Source organism: Hyperoodon ampullatus (assembly GCF_949752795.1).
Source record: "Hyperoodon ampullatus genome assembly, chromosome: 14".
NCBI classification, from domain to species: domain Eukaryota; kingdom Metazoa; phylum Chordata; class Mammalia; order Artiodactyla; family Ziphiidae; genus Hyperoodon; species Hyperoodon ampullatus.
In genome coordinates this window covers 8,805,609-8,822,016 of record NC_136927.1, presented here as the reverse complement: position 1 = coordinate 8,822,016, position 16,408 = coordinate 8,805,609, and the positions used below count along the sequence as shown (strand labels likewise).

The 16,408-nt window shown below is 36.6% G+C and overlaps 1 protein-coding gene across 3 annotated transcripts in view; it reads right to left on the bottom strand.

Annotated features, from left to right (window-relative positions):
• Window positions 1–16,408, bottom strand: part of ESF1 (ESF1 nucleolar pre-rRNA processing protein homolog) — a 58,388-nt gene that overhangs the window by 21,409 nt on the left and 20,571 nt on the right. For all 3 annotated transcript variants that reach the window (XM_079719458.1, XM_079719459.1, XM_079719457.1), the window contains exon 9: window positions 15,450–15,611. In XM_079719458.1, the coding sequence (XP_079575584.1) occupies window positions 15,450–15,611 (162 nt within the window). The remainder of the gene's footprint in view (window positions 1–15,449; window positions 15,612–16,408) is intronic.

The following is a 16,408-nucleotide window of genomic DNA, read 5'->3' as shown; positions in this document are numbered from 1 at the left end:
TATTTTAAGAGAAAATGTCTGAGAAGTTCTCAGAATTTTAAAATGAATGGAAAGTTACTAATCTTCAGGATTCTGGGTATCCAATTAATTCTAAGCAAGAATAAAGGTACCAAGCAAAAAATTACCTACATATATCATAGTGAAACTCTAGAACACTGAAGTATTTTAAAAGCCAGGGATAAAAGACAGCACTGTGGAATAAGGCCAACCCTTTCCTGACAGGGTTCAGAAGTGGGCCCCTGGGCCCTGGAATTAAGACAGTGTATTCTTTAGTTACACAGGCTTCCTTACCTGTAAACTCACAGCAATAGGGCTCAAGGGGAAGCCCTGAGTTCACAGTAAATTTGCCCCTCCCCAGAAAAGGATCAAGAGGTGACCAGCTTGGCGCATCCATGGCAACAGCAGATACCCTTCCCTCCCTAATCCTCAACATTCAGCCTCACCACCAAAATCTTGAACCCAGCAGGAATAATCTCTCTGTGCCTTTTATCCCTTATTCATCTTAGTCACCACCAAAAGCCCCTAATCATCAGGTTCCCCCTAATCTCCCATGTTCTAATCCTCAGAAGTTAACTATACATCCACCCTCTCTGTCACTATCTCCCTCCCCCTTCAGTTCTCTACCACTAAATTCCCCGGAATTCACAGTACATCATCAGTAAAAACTCAATTATTGTATCTCTGAACATTTTCTTCATCTTCTTGCTCTAACTGAAGCCTAGCTCTCCCCTGAAGATACTGCACAAGGCGGCAGCTTCAAGTGTTTGTTGGTGCTGCTGGTGGTGGTGGCAGCAGCGTTTGGTTTCCTCACAGAGCGCTCACACCAACTGGCCTAGGGAGGGGGTGGGTGTGTGGGTTATTAGTGCTCTTCATCCAGTTCTAGGAAGTGTGTTACTGGTCCAGGGTTAGGCAGAGTAACTAACTGACCAATAAAACAGAGAGCCAACCAATAGATCCACACAGTTTTGAAATATTGGTACCTGACAGAGGTGACATGTCTGATTACTGGGAGAAAGGAGAGATTATTCAATAAATGGAAGAGGATAAAAAAGATCTGCCATGTAGAAGAAGTTGAAATTGGATTCCTACCTTATATCATAGCAAAAAAAAAAAAATCAACTCCTGATGAATCAAGGACTTAAAAGTCAAAAATCAGCCCCAAATGATACACATCCATCTCCCATCAATGTTAACAAAGTTAAGAGCTTTCATGAGATATAGTTCATATACCATACAATTCACCCATTTAAAGAATAAACTTCAATGTTTTTTAGTACATTCACAGATACATGCAAGCATCACCACAGTCATTTTAGAACATTTTCTTCTCAAAAAGAAACCCAATCCCTCACCCCTGCAGGACACTCAGACACCCCCACACCCTCCAACCACTAACCTATTTCTTGTCTCCATTGTCTGTTCTGCAGATTTCATATAAAATATGTGGCATTTTGTGACTGGCTTCTTTCACTTAGCATAATACTTTCAAGGTTCATCCACTTTATAGCATATATCAGTACTTCATTCCTTTTTATGCACCCAGACTTTTCAGAAATACTTATAAATTAGATGAAAATATATACAACGGAAAGCAAAGGAGTGAATACTGAAATCTGGATGATGGTTATTCTTAGGTATGGGGAAGCAGGAGAGATCAGATGGATAAATTTAAGTTGTTGCACAATTCTAGCTTTTATAGTGGGTTCACTTTTTACTAAAAATAAATAAATAAAAGGAGGTCATGCTGGACCAATGATGAAAGAGTGTCTTAATCCAGAGATTATAATGAATACACTTATGTGAACTAGAGGTACATAAGAATAAAAGGACAAGTTTAATAAACTTGACTATACCATTTTTGTTCTTCAAAAGACACTCTGAAGAGAGTAAAAAGGAAAATCACAAACTAGGAAAAGCTATGTGCAAAATATATGGCTGATGAAAGACAAGCCCAAAATATAGGAAGAACTCCAAACAGAGGAAGAACTCCTATGAATCACTAAAACACAGACAAAGAACACTACATAAAAAATGGTCAAAAGACATGAACAGGTATTTCACAGATAAGAAAGCAGGAAAAAAAATATTCTTCTCATTAGTAATTAGGCAAATGCCTGAGCAATCCTTTAAAAACGTAAGTTAGGTCATATCACTTCCATTTCCCATTGCATTTCAAGTAAAAGTTAAAGTCCATCCAGAGGTCTACAAAACCCTTTGTGACTTGGCCACCTCTCTGCCCTCACCTTCTATTACTGTCCACTCCCTGGTCTATTCTGCCTCATTATTCCTGAACAAATCAGAAATGCTTTCCCCTCAGGGCTTTTTGCATTTATTGCTTCCTCTGCCTGAAATGTTCTTTCCCAGGATAACACACAGGGTGCAATGTCTTTCCCATTAGCTCTTTGTACAAACGTCATTGTCTCAATGAAGCCTTCCCTTACTGTCCTTTTTAAATGGCTACCCACTCCCACCCATGAACTTCCTGTTCCCCATCCAGGTTTTATCCTTTCGTTTCTATAGCCCTTAATCATCATCTGATTACTTTCCTATTTATTTGTTTATCAATTCCCTTCATCCCCTCTCCCCCAATGAACACACACACTAAAATGTAAGACCCCACAAAGGCCTGGATCTTTGTCTGTTTTGTTCAGTGCTATCAGAGAAGAGTCTGGCACACAGAGCAGGAACTCAACAAATATTTGAGAGTAATACACAAATTGAAACCATAATGAGATACCATTACTTACATACTCAATTGGCAAAAAATCACCTGACAGTATAAATTAATGGTGAGGATAAAGAGCTATGGGAACTCACACTACTGGTTAGATTAAAATGGTACAAGCACCTGGGAAAACAACTTGGCATGACCTAGTTAAGGTAATCGTGAGCATGCTGTACAACCAAGAAATTCTACACATAACCAAGAAATTCGATATATACCTAGGTGACAAGTCCAAGAATATTCACAAAGACATTGTTTATAATAGCAAAACACCACAATAACCAGCAATAGAACAGATATACTATGATATATCTACAATGGAATTCTATGTAACAGTGAAAATTAACGGACCATGCCTTCACATATGGATTATGAATAACTCTCAAAAATAGAACGTTAACAGCAAAAAGCAACTGACAGAAGAATACACAGGGGACGCTTTTACAAACTTCAAAATTAACAAAACTAAATCTAGGCTGTTTAGGGATACATGCATAGGTGGTAAAACTATTGTAGAGAAAAGGGGGATGATTAATATGGAATGCAGTTTCATAGTTTCTTCTGATAGAGAAAGGAAGAGGGTGTAAGAGAGGAGCCTCACAGGCGACTGCATATGTTGGTAATGTTCCTTCTTAAGCTGGGTACACAGGTGTTCATCTTATTCTTTTCCTTTAAACTGTATACATACATAGTATTTACCTTTTGTATCCATGCTCTACTTTCCCACAATAAAGTTGTTTAAAAAAAAAAAAGGGTAGTAAATGTTCAGTCTTTGACAACTGTGTGCTAAACTAGGTTTCACTGCCTTTTGTCATTTAATCCCCATCAGAACAGTAGGTACCTAAACTCAGATTTTCTGACACAAGCCCTCTATGCTCTTTCCATGATCACAGTAAACTACTAATGCTATCCCAAACTTCATTATAAGACAGTCCCGATCTATACACTGTTTTTGGAAAATCCACCTGTAAATTGATGGCTTGAAACTTAGGGGTGTCTAATTGTTTTCCTCCCTGGGAGAGGTTCTGACTACAGAAGCTATTAACATAAGGGCATTTTGAGGCTGCAGTACAACGGAAATGTCATTTTTAAATTAATTAAACAAAAAAATCTTTCTTTAATAAAAATGAAAAGCACTTCAACCTCCCTAGCATTTCAATATTTAACAACCTCTTAAGCTAGATTTTTCTTGCTGCAGTCTAAGTATTTTCTTCCACATATACTGGACTGAGTTTATATAAGTAAACTGTAATTCTGACTACTGCTAAAAAGACTTCCCAAATAACTATTAGGAAAGCAGTGTCTTCCCAACCTTCTCCCTATTATGACAGATATAAAAAATAATGCTTGGTCTTCCCTGGTGGTGCAGTGGTTGAGAGTCCGCCTGCAGATGCAGGGGACACAGGTTCGTGCCCTGGTCCGGGAGGATCCCACATGCTGTGGAGCAGCTAGGCCCGTAAGCCATGGCTGCTGAGCCTGCGTATCCGGAGCCTGTGCTCTGCAACGGGAGAGGCCACAGCAGTGAGAGGCCCGTGTACCGCAAAAAAAAAAAAAAAAAAAAAAATGCTTGCACAGCACACTGGAGTAAATGGAGGAGGCTACCAGAGAAGGAAGCGAAGCTGGGGGCTGCTCTGGTTGGTCTAGAGGCTAAAGGGATCAATACTTGGGCAAATTTGTAATCCACAGGTGGTATGCTGGTTGGGGATCTCTGAAGTAGAGTACCTTTAAGGTTTACTCCTTTTCTAGTATTTGTAATTAACTCAGAGTTTATTTCATTGGCAGTGTCCTTCACTGCAACATTGAAAAAGTTACAGGATGAGAATTAACAGAGAATGAAAGTAACACTGAAAATTAGGACTTCAATATATCCATGGCTTGTTATAAGCTAGCACTGTTTCTATTCTTAGGGATTCTCTGTTGACAGAAATCTACTAAAGTAATCTATGATGGGTCAAGCATTCTTTGGGTCCAAAAAGATATCAGAATCTTGGAATACCAACTAACAACACGTATGCCTAGAAGCCTGCAGTGTTCAACAGCAAATACGCAAAGGCTTCCGTTGGCTTTTTTTTTTTTTTTTTTTAAGACTTTCAGAGCAGCTTATTAATCAGAAGACAGGCTTCTTAGACATTGTCACATATGTGATCCTGGCCGTAGACCAAACTGTTCCCACACCCTGAGAAGTCTGCTTCTGGTTCGAAATTATGAATCCAAATAAATTACTTAAAAAATATTTTTAAATCTCTCTATGCTTCCACAGAAAGAAGCAGCGACGGAAACCTAAAATGAAATATATTTTATGACAATCTAAGGTGACAATGCTTAGGAAAAGCTTGGTGAAGTCCAAGGCAGACAGATATCCCTAATTTATGCAAGCCAATTCTTAGAGAAGCATATGCCTTCAAAATGCATGCTTCAATTTACCACTGAGGCGTATCATTCCAAACACCAAGGGAACCCGCCCAAGTCAAATTATTGGCACTCATCTTTGGACATACATAGGATCAGATTTTCAAGTTTATGCCAAATAATTTTACAGATAAAAGTTTTCCATGTCACTGAATGAGAAGATTGAGCTAAGGCTATCTCTTGATAGCTCATTTGATGAGAACTATCCCCCACCCTCAATGAAGATTATCATGAGAGGGAGGAAAGTACTTGTACACTCTCTTCCCCTAGTAATTACATCAGGCAAATAGTGTCACTGTGTATTGAAAATAATACAGAGTCCCTCCCACACGATACCTGCAGATTTAACCTGCTTAGCTAGCTACCAGTTCAAGCCACAATATTTTTACCAGCTTTACCTTGGACCTCAAAGTTTTAAAGTATCATTGCATTGTAGTCAGTGAGCAGTTGTCTACAATGGTCTAACCAAAAGGGCACTGAGAAAGGCTGGCAAATCTTTCAGAGCGCAGGAACATGGCATATGGTCCCAAAGTGGGATTAAGTTTTATATCAAACCAAAGATCTATAGAAAGTACTTATGCCCTTTCCTTTATGTGGCTTCAAACCTTGAGCCAACTGTAGAAAATAGATTTGATTTTGTGTATTTTATCAGCATTTCTGAGGAGCCTTCATAAATTAAAAAATAAGAAGCTCCTTAGTTAGCACCATGAATTAACAGAACTGTTTCAAGATAAATGATAAGAGGCATGAAGATGTTCTACTCAAAGGAATTTATCCCTAAGAAAATTCAATATAAGGTTATTATGTCCTCCATAATAGCAAAACATTAGAAAGAGCCTAAAACATAAATTAGATACACAATGGAATGTGATGCAGGCATTATGATTAAAAGATTATTTAGAAACATGTAAAAATAAGTATGAGAAATGAAACAAAAAAGGAGAATGCAAAATGGGAGTATAATCAACTACATGTGCCTGTAGAAGATAATGGATAAAAATGAATGTGTAATAGCTAAAACATGGAAGCAACCCAAGTGTCCATCAATGGATGAACTGGATAAGCAAAATGCGGCATATATACACATATATACACACATACATACCATGGAATATTACTCAGCCTTAAGAAGGATGCTACAACACGGATGAACCTTGAGGACATTCTGCTAACTGAAATAAGTCAGTGACAAAAAGACGAATACTGTATGATTCCATTTATATGAGGTACTTAGAGTAGCCAAAATCAGAGAGACAGAAAGTAGAATGGTGGTTGCCAGGGGCTGGGGGAGGGGCAATGAAGAGTTGTTTAATGGATATAGAGATTTGGTTTTATAAAGATGAAAATGCTGTGGAGATGGATGGTCGTGATGGCTGCACAATAGTATGAATGTTCTTAATACCACTGCACTACACACTTGAACACAGTTAAGATGGTAAAGTTTATGTTATGTATATTTTATCACAAAAAAATTGGGAAAAAAACGCAATGTGTTAAAGTAGTATAAGGTTATATGACTTTTCAATCTTAGAAAAAAAAAGAACAGCAATAATGAAACTGCTGAAAGTAGTCTGAGTGAATTCTGTCAAAATAACACATGGAACATGTGTGTGAAAAATGACAGCGTGCTAGCCAGGCAGTCAGTATATAGAATGATGACGTGGGACAACCTCAAATAGAATAGGCAAAAGCTCTGCTTTAAAGACCAAAGAATTCACAACTTCAAACAAATCACCATAGCTGTGGGCTGCAGGAAAACAATACATGAAACACACTCTCTGTTCTTGAACCGATTTTGGGCAGATTGTAAATCTAATGCGAAGTCAAAAAAGGTACTACTGTCTGGAAATAGTAGCTACAGATGCAAACAGTACAACTGACACGACACACAGGCAGAGAGGGAAAGGACGACATTAAGAGAATCAGTCTAGATGCTGGCAACCAGAAGCACTTATTGATTTATGTATTTAATTGGGACCCTAAAACAGCAGACCAATTAACCTAAAACTTCAAAAGGTATGGGAATTTTTAGCACTTTCTGAAACTACTACTATTATAAAAGTATCTTCAGTTTTGCTTTAGATCTTTTTTTTAAAAGCTTCTTGGAAAACTTTAAAAAAATTAAATCTTAATACTAACAGAGAAAATTATTGTTAAAATAATCCAGTAAATTCTGAGAAATTTACTGGCAACTCTACGGAGAAAATGTGCTACCACTGTTTTTAGATAACCCTAGCTGCTTCTCATTTTTATTACACATTCCACAAATGATTTAATTTTTCTTTTTTTGGGGGGGGCACAGTAAAAGTTTCAGCTTATTACGGTACAAGGCCCTTATAGTCAACCTGTTAACTGGATGATTTAAGGAAGGAATGGACACCTAAGTTTTAAAATTCAAGCTATGTACTAGCTGTGTACAAGTTATGATAGTGCACTGCAAACTGGTTTCCTCCCCATCACCAAAACATGAAGCAAACTGCAAATTCTTTTTAGCTTATTTTAGTTTTCCATTTAATGCTCTCCTCTACACTGAACTCAAAATTTTAAACATCTGGTTATTTTAAAAGTTCTGACCAAAAAAACAGTTTTGCGACTATATTTCAAATAATGGATACACTGGCAATAAATGGAAATAAGAGATAGAGCCAAAAGTAAATAGTGAACAGGTTTTGAGATGTCTGAAAATTATAAAATGTTTGAAACCGGGCTGCCTAGCAAAATGAATGCCCAACTGATTCAAAACATTTTATTTCTAAATAAAGAATGAATAACACAATAGTCACAGATACAGGTCATTAATGTCTCTGTGTTTAAGCTTCCCATTGGGTCACTGAATACAGAAATGGAGATGGAATAAAGATGGGGAAAAAGGAAGTACAAAGGATAAAGAACAGATACTAGAATCAAACAGAACTACAGCTGTGAAGCGTGAAGGAAAGAGTAAGTAGAGGGAGGAGGAGCTGCGACCCCACCTCTCGCCTCCGTGCATGGGAGTCAAGAGAGACTCCTCTTGCAGGGTGAGACAGCAAGGAGTCCTTCCTTCTTCTCTGCCTTCCAAGTCTCCTTCAAAAGACTAAGAATCCCACAGCTCTGGGTGTATCCGACAAGATCTGCCCAGACACTCACAGTCTCACCACTAGTACAGCTTTAAGAGAACAGTATTCATCTCATTATATCCTTTATCTCTATTTAATTCTGTCATCACAAGAAGTCCACAACTTCCAAATCATCCCTTCTCCTAAAAATATGCTGAATATTCCCATTCCCACCCTTCCCCAAAAAGAACATTTCTACACCTTAGTCCATCATAATCAGTCATTAATAGTTATTAACAAAATCCTCTTTATTCATTCCCTTGCTAATTTGAGTCTCACTGAAACCTGGCTCTTCTCTGAGGACACTGTTTCTCCTGCAGCTCTTCTAGGTGGTGAATTTTTCTCTCCCACAGTCTGTCCATCTTGCTACTCACTGCCAACTCCAGTCCACTGGCTGGTCTTACTCCTACAGTCCCCAACTTTTAGTAACATGTTATCAGACTATACCATCTACTCCCCCATACTGCAGAGATCTAATGACTATAGTCACACCCCTCACTTCTTGAACAGCTAAGCTTTGGCTCACTGCCACTCTCTCCAATTCTGGCCCTGTCATAATTCTTGGTGATTCCGATATCCACACAGATGACTGTTCCAACACCCTGTGCCTCACAGTTCACTGACTATTATTCCATACTCCCTGTAATCTCAGAAACTCCCCCCATAACTAGAACTGTCATTATCCAAACTGCAAACACACCATAATCTTAATTTCAAGTATCCTACTCCTCAACCATTAGCTCCAATCCTTGCATTTTATTCTCTCTAGTACCCCAAGGCTAACAATTCTTTTGTCTCACAGGGACCTACAGTCCATCAATCCTCTGACCTTTCCCCTATCCATCACCCCCAATATACCCTCATTTCCCTCCTAACCTAACATAGATACTATGGTCCATCATTACAATCACCCCTCCCCCCCAATCCCTACTCTCAGCTGATGACTTTACTTCCCATTTCACTAGGAAAATATAAGCAAATAGAAGAGTACCACAAGCTCCCACCACCATTTCTACTCATACCCTCTGTGACCATATTCCTTCCCTTCTCTCCTGTACAATGGATGAAATGTCCATGCACATCTACCAAAGGCCAATTCCTCCACTCGAGCAAAAACATTCCAACTCCTTTTGCCTACTTTAGAATGTAGTTCTCTGCATCATTTTTCCTGTCTGTGGATCACTCCCAGAAGTAATATAGCATGCTGTTATTTCCTCTCATATTAAAGAAAAATGCTCTCTTGATCTCACTTTCCCTTCCAGTTTCTAGAGGGAGTTCTACTAGCATAAGTTAGAATGCTAACTAACAAATGTAGAAGAAATGACAGAAACAGAAAATCAATATTTTGCAACCAACAATATAATAACTGATTCAAGCAAGGATCTATAAATCTATAAATCTATAACATCACCAAGTAAAATGTTGGGGAACAGGATATTCACACACTGCACAAATTACCTATCAGTTACAAAAGAAAAAGTGGAGCTTTATGATGGAAAAATCAGTAGGACACCACCTTAACTGAGTGAGCAAAGTTAACAGCACAAAAAATGGGACAAACTGACATTATGTGCCTCTGATGTGAAGCAATGGGAAGTATACAACGTTATTCATGGAAAATTCTTGCCAAAAACTTTTCAGCTGAATTGTGAGGAAACAATCAGACAAATCCAGACTGTGGGTATTCTATAAGTCAACTACTGTAGACACTTTAAAACTGACTGATCCTGGATCAGGAAAAAACACCGTAAAGAGTATTACTGGAACGAGTGAGAAATTTGACTACTATTTTAACGATATTAAATTCCCTTAGTGTGATAATAGCGTCATGCTTATGTAGAAGAATGTCTTTGTTTGGAAGTTACATGTCAAAGTATTTTTTTAAGGATGAAGTGTGATGATGCCTGCAACTTCCTAATCGTCAAATATTTTAGAAAAAGGAGTTGTCTCTCCTAACTGTCTCCAATTCCACTCCTCATTCTCTCCTAACCCCATTAAGCTCATCCTCCCCATTCCACCAAAACTCTTCAATGGTCTCTACATTGCTAAATCCCATGGTCTTTCTTAGTCTGTATTTTACTGACCCATCTTCTCACTGAAATGCATTCTTCACTTGGCCACCTGGATACCCCACAACCCTGAATCTCCTCCTTTGTTTCTGGTAGCTTCTTCCCAGCTGCCTCTGGATGGTACCTGCTCACCTCTCCTCAACCTCTAAATGCTGGAGTACTCCAAGTGATCAATTTTTGAACCTCTTTTCTTTTCTACTTACAATCACTCCGTTGGTGTTCTTTACTTACAGAGATCTGTACAATGAAGATTCCCAAATTTATATCTCCAGTCTTGACCTGTTCCCTGAACTTTAAACTGGATATCCAACTATCTACTTGGCATGTCTATTTCAATATATAATAGGCATCTTACATGTGACGAAGAGAATTTCTGAAGTTCCCTTGAAAACCTGTCCAACCCACAATCTTTATTATCTCAGGATTATTACAATAGCCTCTTGACTGATCTCCCCAATTTTGTCCTTCCCTGCCACTTTAATCTACTCTCAAGTAGAGCAGCCAGATTGGTCCTGTTAAAAATAAGTCAGCTCCTCTTTTTATTGTATCTATGGGATGATGGATGCTAACTAAACTTATTGCAGTAATCATTTTACAATATATGTAAGTCAAACTATTATGCTGTACACCTTAAACGTATACAGTAACATATGTCAATTATATGTCAATAAAACTGGAAAAAACCCAAGTCAGATCTTATTGCTCCTCAGCTTAAACACTCCAATGGTTTCTCATCTCACTCAGAGATGTTCAAGCCCTTAAAATGGTCTGCAAGACCCTCATGATCTGGCCCCATTACCTCTCTGACATCCATTATTCTCTCCTTCACTCACTCACTGTGGTCACACTGTTCTCTGTGCTGCTCCTCAAACACACTAGATAAGCCACAGCTTCAGGGCCACTCACTTGCTATCCCCTCTGCTCGCACACTCTCCTCTGCATGGCTCACCCCCGACCTCCACTTCCTTTAGTCTCTGCTCAAATATCTTTCTTACTAAAGACTTATCTGTCTCCCCTTAACCAGAAATATAAGCTTTATGAGGTCTAGGATTTGTATGTTTTGCTCACATGGTGTCTAGAATGGTTCTTGGCATATGCTCAATATTTGAAGGAAAGTTGAGGCACTGCAGGATGATGAGTAGAAAAAAGACCAGATATCCTTTTCACCTGTGTCTATTAATCAGGAGATAACTAAGAAAAAGAGGACTTTTATCATATCTAATTTCCTTTAAGATTATAGACAAAGAAACATGTCATTATCTGTTCATATTCTGGATGAAATTTCAAAGATTAAAATACATGGCTTGCAGTATCTACAACAAAAAATTATTATCACATAAATTATTAGGGGAGGTTATTTAATATATGAGATAAAACTCATTATGCTTTATTTATATGCATATTACAAATTCCCTAATGAGGCACATTCATCGATAAAGTCTCAATATGCTAATTACATGTGTTACTTTCTCTACTCATCAAAATGAGTCAGGCAGGATACCTTATTAGCAACACATTGAGATGGGCAATGTTACTCCACAACAAAACAATGAATTACAACGTTCCTTAAAAATCTTAAAATTCAACATTTTTAATCATTTATAATCTCAATTAATAATGCTGTATTATCACACCTCCATGAGGAACTAAAATATCAAGAGAAAGAGTAGTTCACTCTAGTTGTTACACCCATGTACCTGTTATCTGCTTCCCTTAACACTTACCCTCGAAGAATTAAACTCCTAATGTTACTATATTGTATAATCCAACGTAAAAAGATAGGAAGTTTAAACAGTCTAAACTAAAATTTCTTTCAAGCCACGCCAAGTGCAGCAACTGTTAGTGATTATTAAGAGTACTTATTTTTCTGCAGAGTTTAATATTTTGGAAATTCAAGCCACAGAAAAACTGATGCATGATATACTATAATCTCATACTGACCCTCTGTGGTTTACTGAAGTATAACATCAAAAAAGTCCTGCGGTTCAGGGTAATTGTTACTGGGAACATACATTTCTTAAGACACAAATTCAACAAAATACACGTGTGACATGAATAGTACTGTGTAGCTTACAAAGTACTCTATAATATCTCAAATTAAGCAAGAAAGGTATTATTAGTCCCACTTTCCAAATAAGTAAACTGAGATCCTGAAAGAGTAGTTCATTTTTCTCATTTAACATGTCTAGTATGTAAAAGACCCTTTACGTTTACATACACAAAAAAAACTCACGCACGCACCTGTGTGCACATCCATACCAAAGATTCACAGGGTAGTAATACCCCATACGGGGCCTTCAAAAATACTATGGTTAAAGACTTTAAAAAATGCATTATACAGCAAAATATCAACTTTCCTTCATTCATCTAAGAGTAAAAATTACATAGCGAATTTTGATGATAATTCCATGAAACTGGCACTTTCATCATTGTTGAAGGCATTAAAAACCGGTACAACCCTTTTGGAAAGCAATTTGGCAGTAATCTCAAGACACAAAAAGTGTCCATGTCCTTTCCTAGTAATTCCATTTCTGGGAAGCTAGCCTATGAAAATAATTTAAAATATGGAAAAAGCTATAGATTATTTATAACATTCTAGATGTTTGGCATCTGAGATTTAAAATTTGAGGCTTGGACACTGGTAGTTTTAACAGCTTGTGAGAGAACCACAGGTTGATCCGTAGCATATGTAAAGTGGCTATGTGAGTGAGGAAGTCATGTTACTAACTGATGAGTGAGCCTGACTGCCAGCATTAGCTTCTCCTTGTGGTCTCTACAAGTTCTCACATGCACAGACGTTTCTAAAATGGGGTGGGTGGGTGGGAATAAGCATCTCTGTTAAAAAACTGTTTTTATAAGTAAAAGGCCCTAAAATAGCAAGCCTATTATTTGGCTGGTGATAAAAGTGAAGAGATCTAAGGAAGTACTGATATTTGTGGGTTTGGGAATGGTAACAGCCTTAGATCAAATTTCTTTTCAATGCCATGGTCCTATTGTAATGAAAGATCAGAAACATGACTAAATATTCAACAATAGAGAAATGATAAATTAAACCACAATCTACCTAATCACTCAGTGGCTGAATAAGGGTAATGGAATTACAGATGCTAATTTTTCATTTTACATTTTCAAAATATTTTATATGACATTAATATCACATCCACAAATAGCAAAGTCAAGATAAAAATGTACTGCTAAATATAAGAGGGAACAGTCGCTAATTCATCACATGAGATCAGCATTACCCTGATACCAAAAGCTAATTAAGGACATTTCAAGAAACGAAAACTATAGACAAATATTCCTCATTAACACAGGTTCAAAAATCTTTTATGAAACATTACTAAACTGAGTCCAGGAATATAAAAAAAGTACAATGAACCATGACTAAGTGAGGTTTATCCTAGGAAAACTGTACTGCTTAAATCTTCCTATGTATCACTTTTTGGTATTTGCACTACATAACTGTACCAATAAAGACAAAGGTTAGATCTGGCCCACTCAATATAGCTCTAAAATATTTAATATAAAACTTTGCAATCAACTTCATTTTAAATATTCTTTCTCAAATAGTCATCTGAATACCTAAATTTAAAATATGTTCATTTAAAATATCTTCATTCAACAAGCTCATTCTAAGATTAGAATTAAGCTACAATTACAACATACTTGACTAAAAGACAAAATCCAACATTTCTTGGAATCATAAATCCAAGGACCTCATATAAAAAAATTTCTTCACACATCTCTGAGTGGTATGGTTGTATTGCCTTATTGTGAGACTTACTGACAAAGGACACTCAACTCCTTAAAGCAGCCTCTGTGCTCTTCTGATGAACAATCCTAACGATATAGAGAATTCTTCTTTACCTTACACTGAAATCTACTTTCCTTCAACTTTTATCCACTGGTAAAAGCACTGACTTCTGAGGTAGTATGTGAGATTAAGTCTCTGTTTACATACTCAGCCTCCAAGTACTTGAAAATAACTATTAAGTCACTTTTTAGACTTTTCCTCTCCAGGCTAAATTAATTGAGTTCTCTCAACCACTGTTCATAGGATAACACTACTAAACTTCATTTTTTCTTACCACCACTTCCTGCAAAAGCCAAACATTTAAAACAAATGGGTTATAACATAGTACCATGTTCCTACAGAAATAGGCAGAAGATATGTGTATATCCTAATAAATTTACTGCAAGAGTCAATCAATCCTCAAATATCAAAATATTGTAGTTCCCCCCCCCAAATAAAAACAACCTAAGAAAACAGATATTTTACTTTCAGTGCAAAAACATACTAGTGTAAGAAACAGAAGTAACTGAATATAGAACAGTTAATGCAATGGTGCTATAAGTAGTATTTTTTCATCTAGAGATGAATTGAGGCTAAAAGAATTGAATCCTTGTCAAAAATTATACCTACCTTTAAAAGATATACATATATGTAAAAAGCAGTAATTTGAAAAAAAAAAAACCCCACGTTATTTGCAAAGGTACATGCTGATTTGCCCAGGATTGTTAAGAAAAAATGCATATGCTAGAAAACAACCCTCGTTTATCCTAGCTTTTCTTTGTTTAGCTTTGACATGGTTTTAATGTTATTGTACTAGTATTGGGTTATTGAACTCTTCAAGGCAGTTATAAAAACCACTTACGATGCTATACTTCTTTGTTCAAAAATACTCAAACATTGCACAATTGAGACAGAAAACTATGTATTACATATTTTGTGTTAGTGAAACCTCACTAATTAAAGTCTAGTAGCAGTTACTGGAGAAAAGTCCACTTATTAATAACATATTTTGAAAAAAAGTTTAATGACTTTAGAATACATGGTGCCTGGATTCAAATTTCTATAACCTGAGAATACTGGAATCAAACCTAGGAAAGGTCTACTTTTATAAATGGATAATTTGTATTTAGTAAATTAAAGAGACAAAGAATAAGCCGCAGGAATAGAAAATGCTGGTGCTAAAGTGAATTAAATCATGCATGCAGATATCATGTTATCTTCCTCACCAAAACACTCCTTGAAAATGTGATTTTTTTAAGTTTATGTTTCCAAAGAGTTGATATTCTTTTCTTTTATATCCAACATCCCAAAACGAAGGAAAACAAGTGAATATTTAGTTAGTATCTAATTCTTACCTGGAACCCACTTAATTTCCATTTCCATATCATTTTCTTTGCCTTTCTTTTCTTTTTCTTGAATAACTTGCAAGAGCTGCCTATATTTAGCAATTTGTTCTTCATCATCCTTCTGGCTTCTTTTTGTTTTCCCACCTTCTTCTACACTGACTCCATCATCACCTAACAAAAAAATCAATTTCATTTAATACACAGAAATAATTTACTTCTAACTTCAGTGTTTAATCTCAGTCACTGCAGCACCCTCCTAAACAACGTCAGATACACTATAACAATAGAATATCAAAATCAGACTTAAATTTCTTAATACAAAATGAATTAAATGACTTAGGTCTTGTTTATAATAAAAATCAGTTGCAATATAAGTTAGCATGGTCATAATATTATACTTGGGAATCTCTTTTTATTAAAATTCATATTTCAAAATAATCCTGTAGTCATGTAACATCCTTGGACTTTTCCACCCTACAAGCAAGATAGCAGGGATGGCACTTTTTTCCTCTTTATGTCTCCCACCATCCAACAGTGTGGCTTTAAAATGTATGGTCAATAAAAAGAGCCTGAATAGTGTTGGGATGCATCTGATAAATGGATTTAGCCATTCATGCTGATGATACAGATAAAGGAAGTTCCCTGTAATCCAAAACAAAGAATAATGAGTCCTTTCCATTTGAGAGTGAGCAAGCATGCTTACTCTCAGGATCTCATTAATACATTAAGAATAAAAATGAATAAATTAGAAGTTTGTGCAATTAATTTCCTCATGTGGAAAATATTCACGTTTACATTTCCTAATTTCATAAAAATAATTATAATACAATGGAACAGTATAAAATTCATGGGCAAAAACTACCAAAGAAAACTAATACGTGAAAAGTTTGTTTGCTCTATATTTCCACTGTAATTCTCCAAGTCAAAAACATAAATTAAGAACCTGGATTTTAATGCAAAACATACTT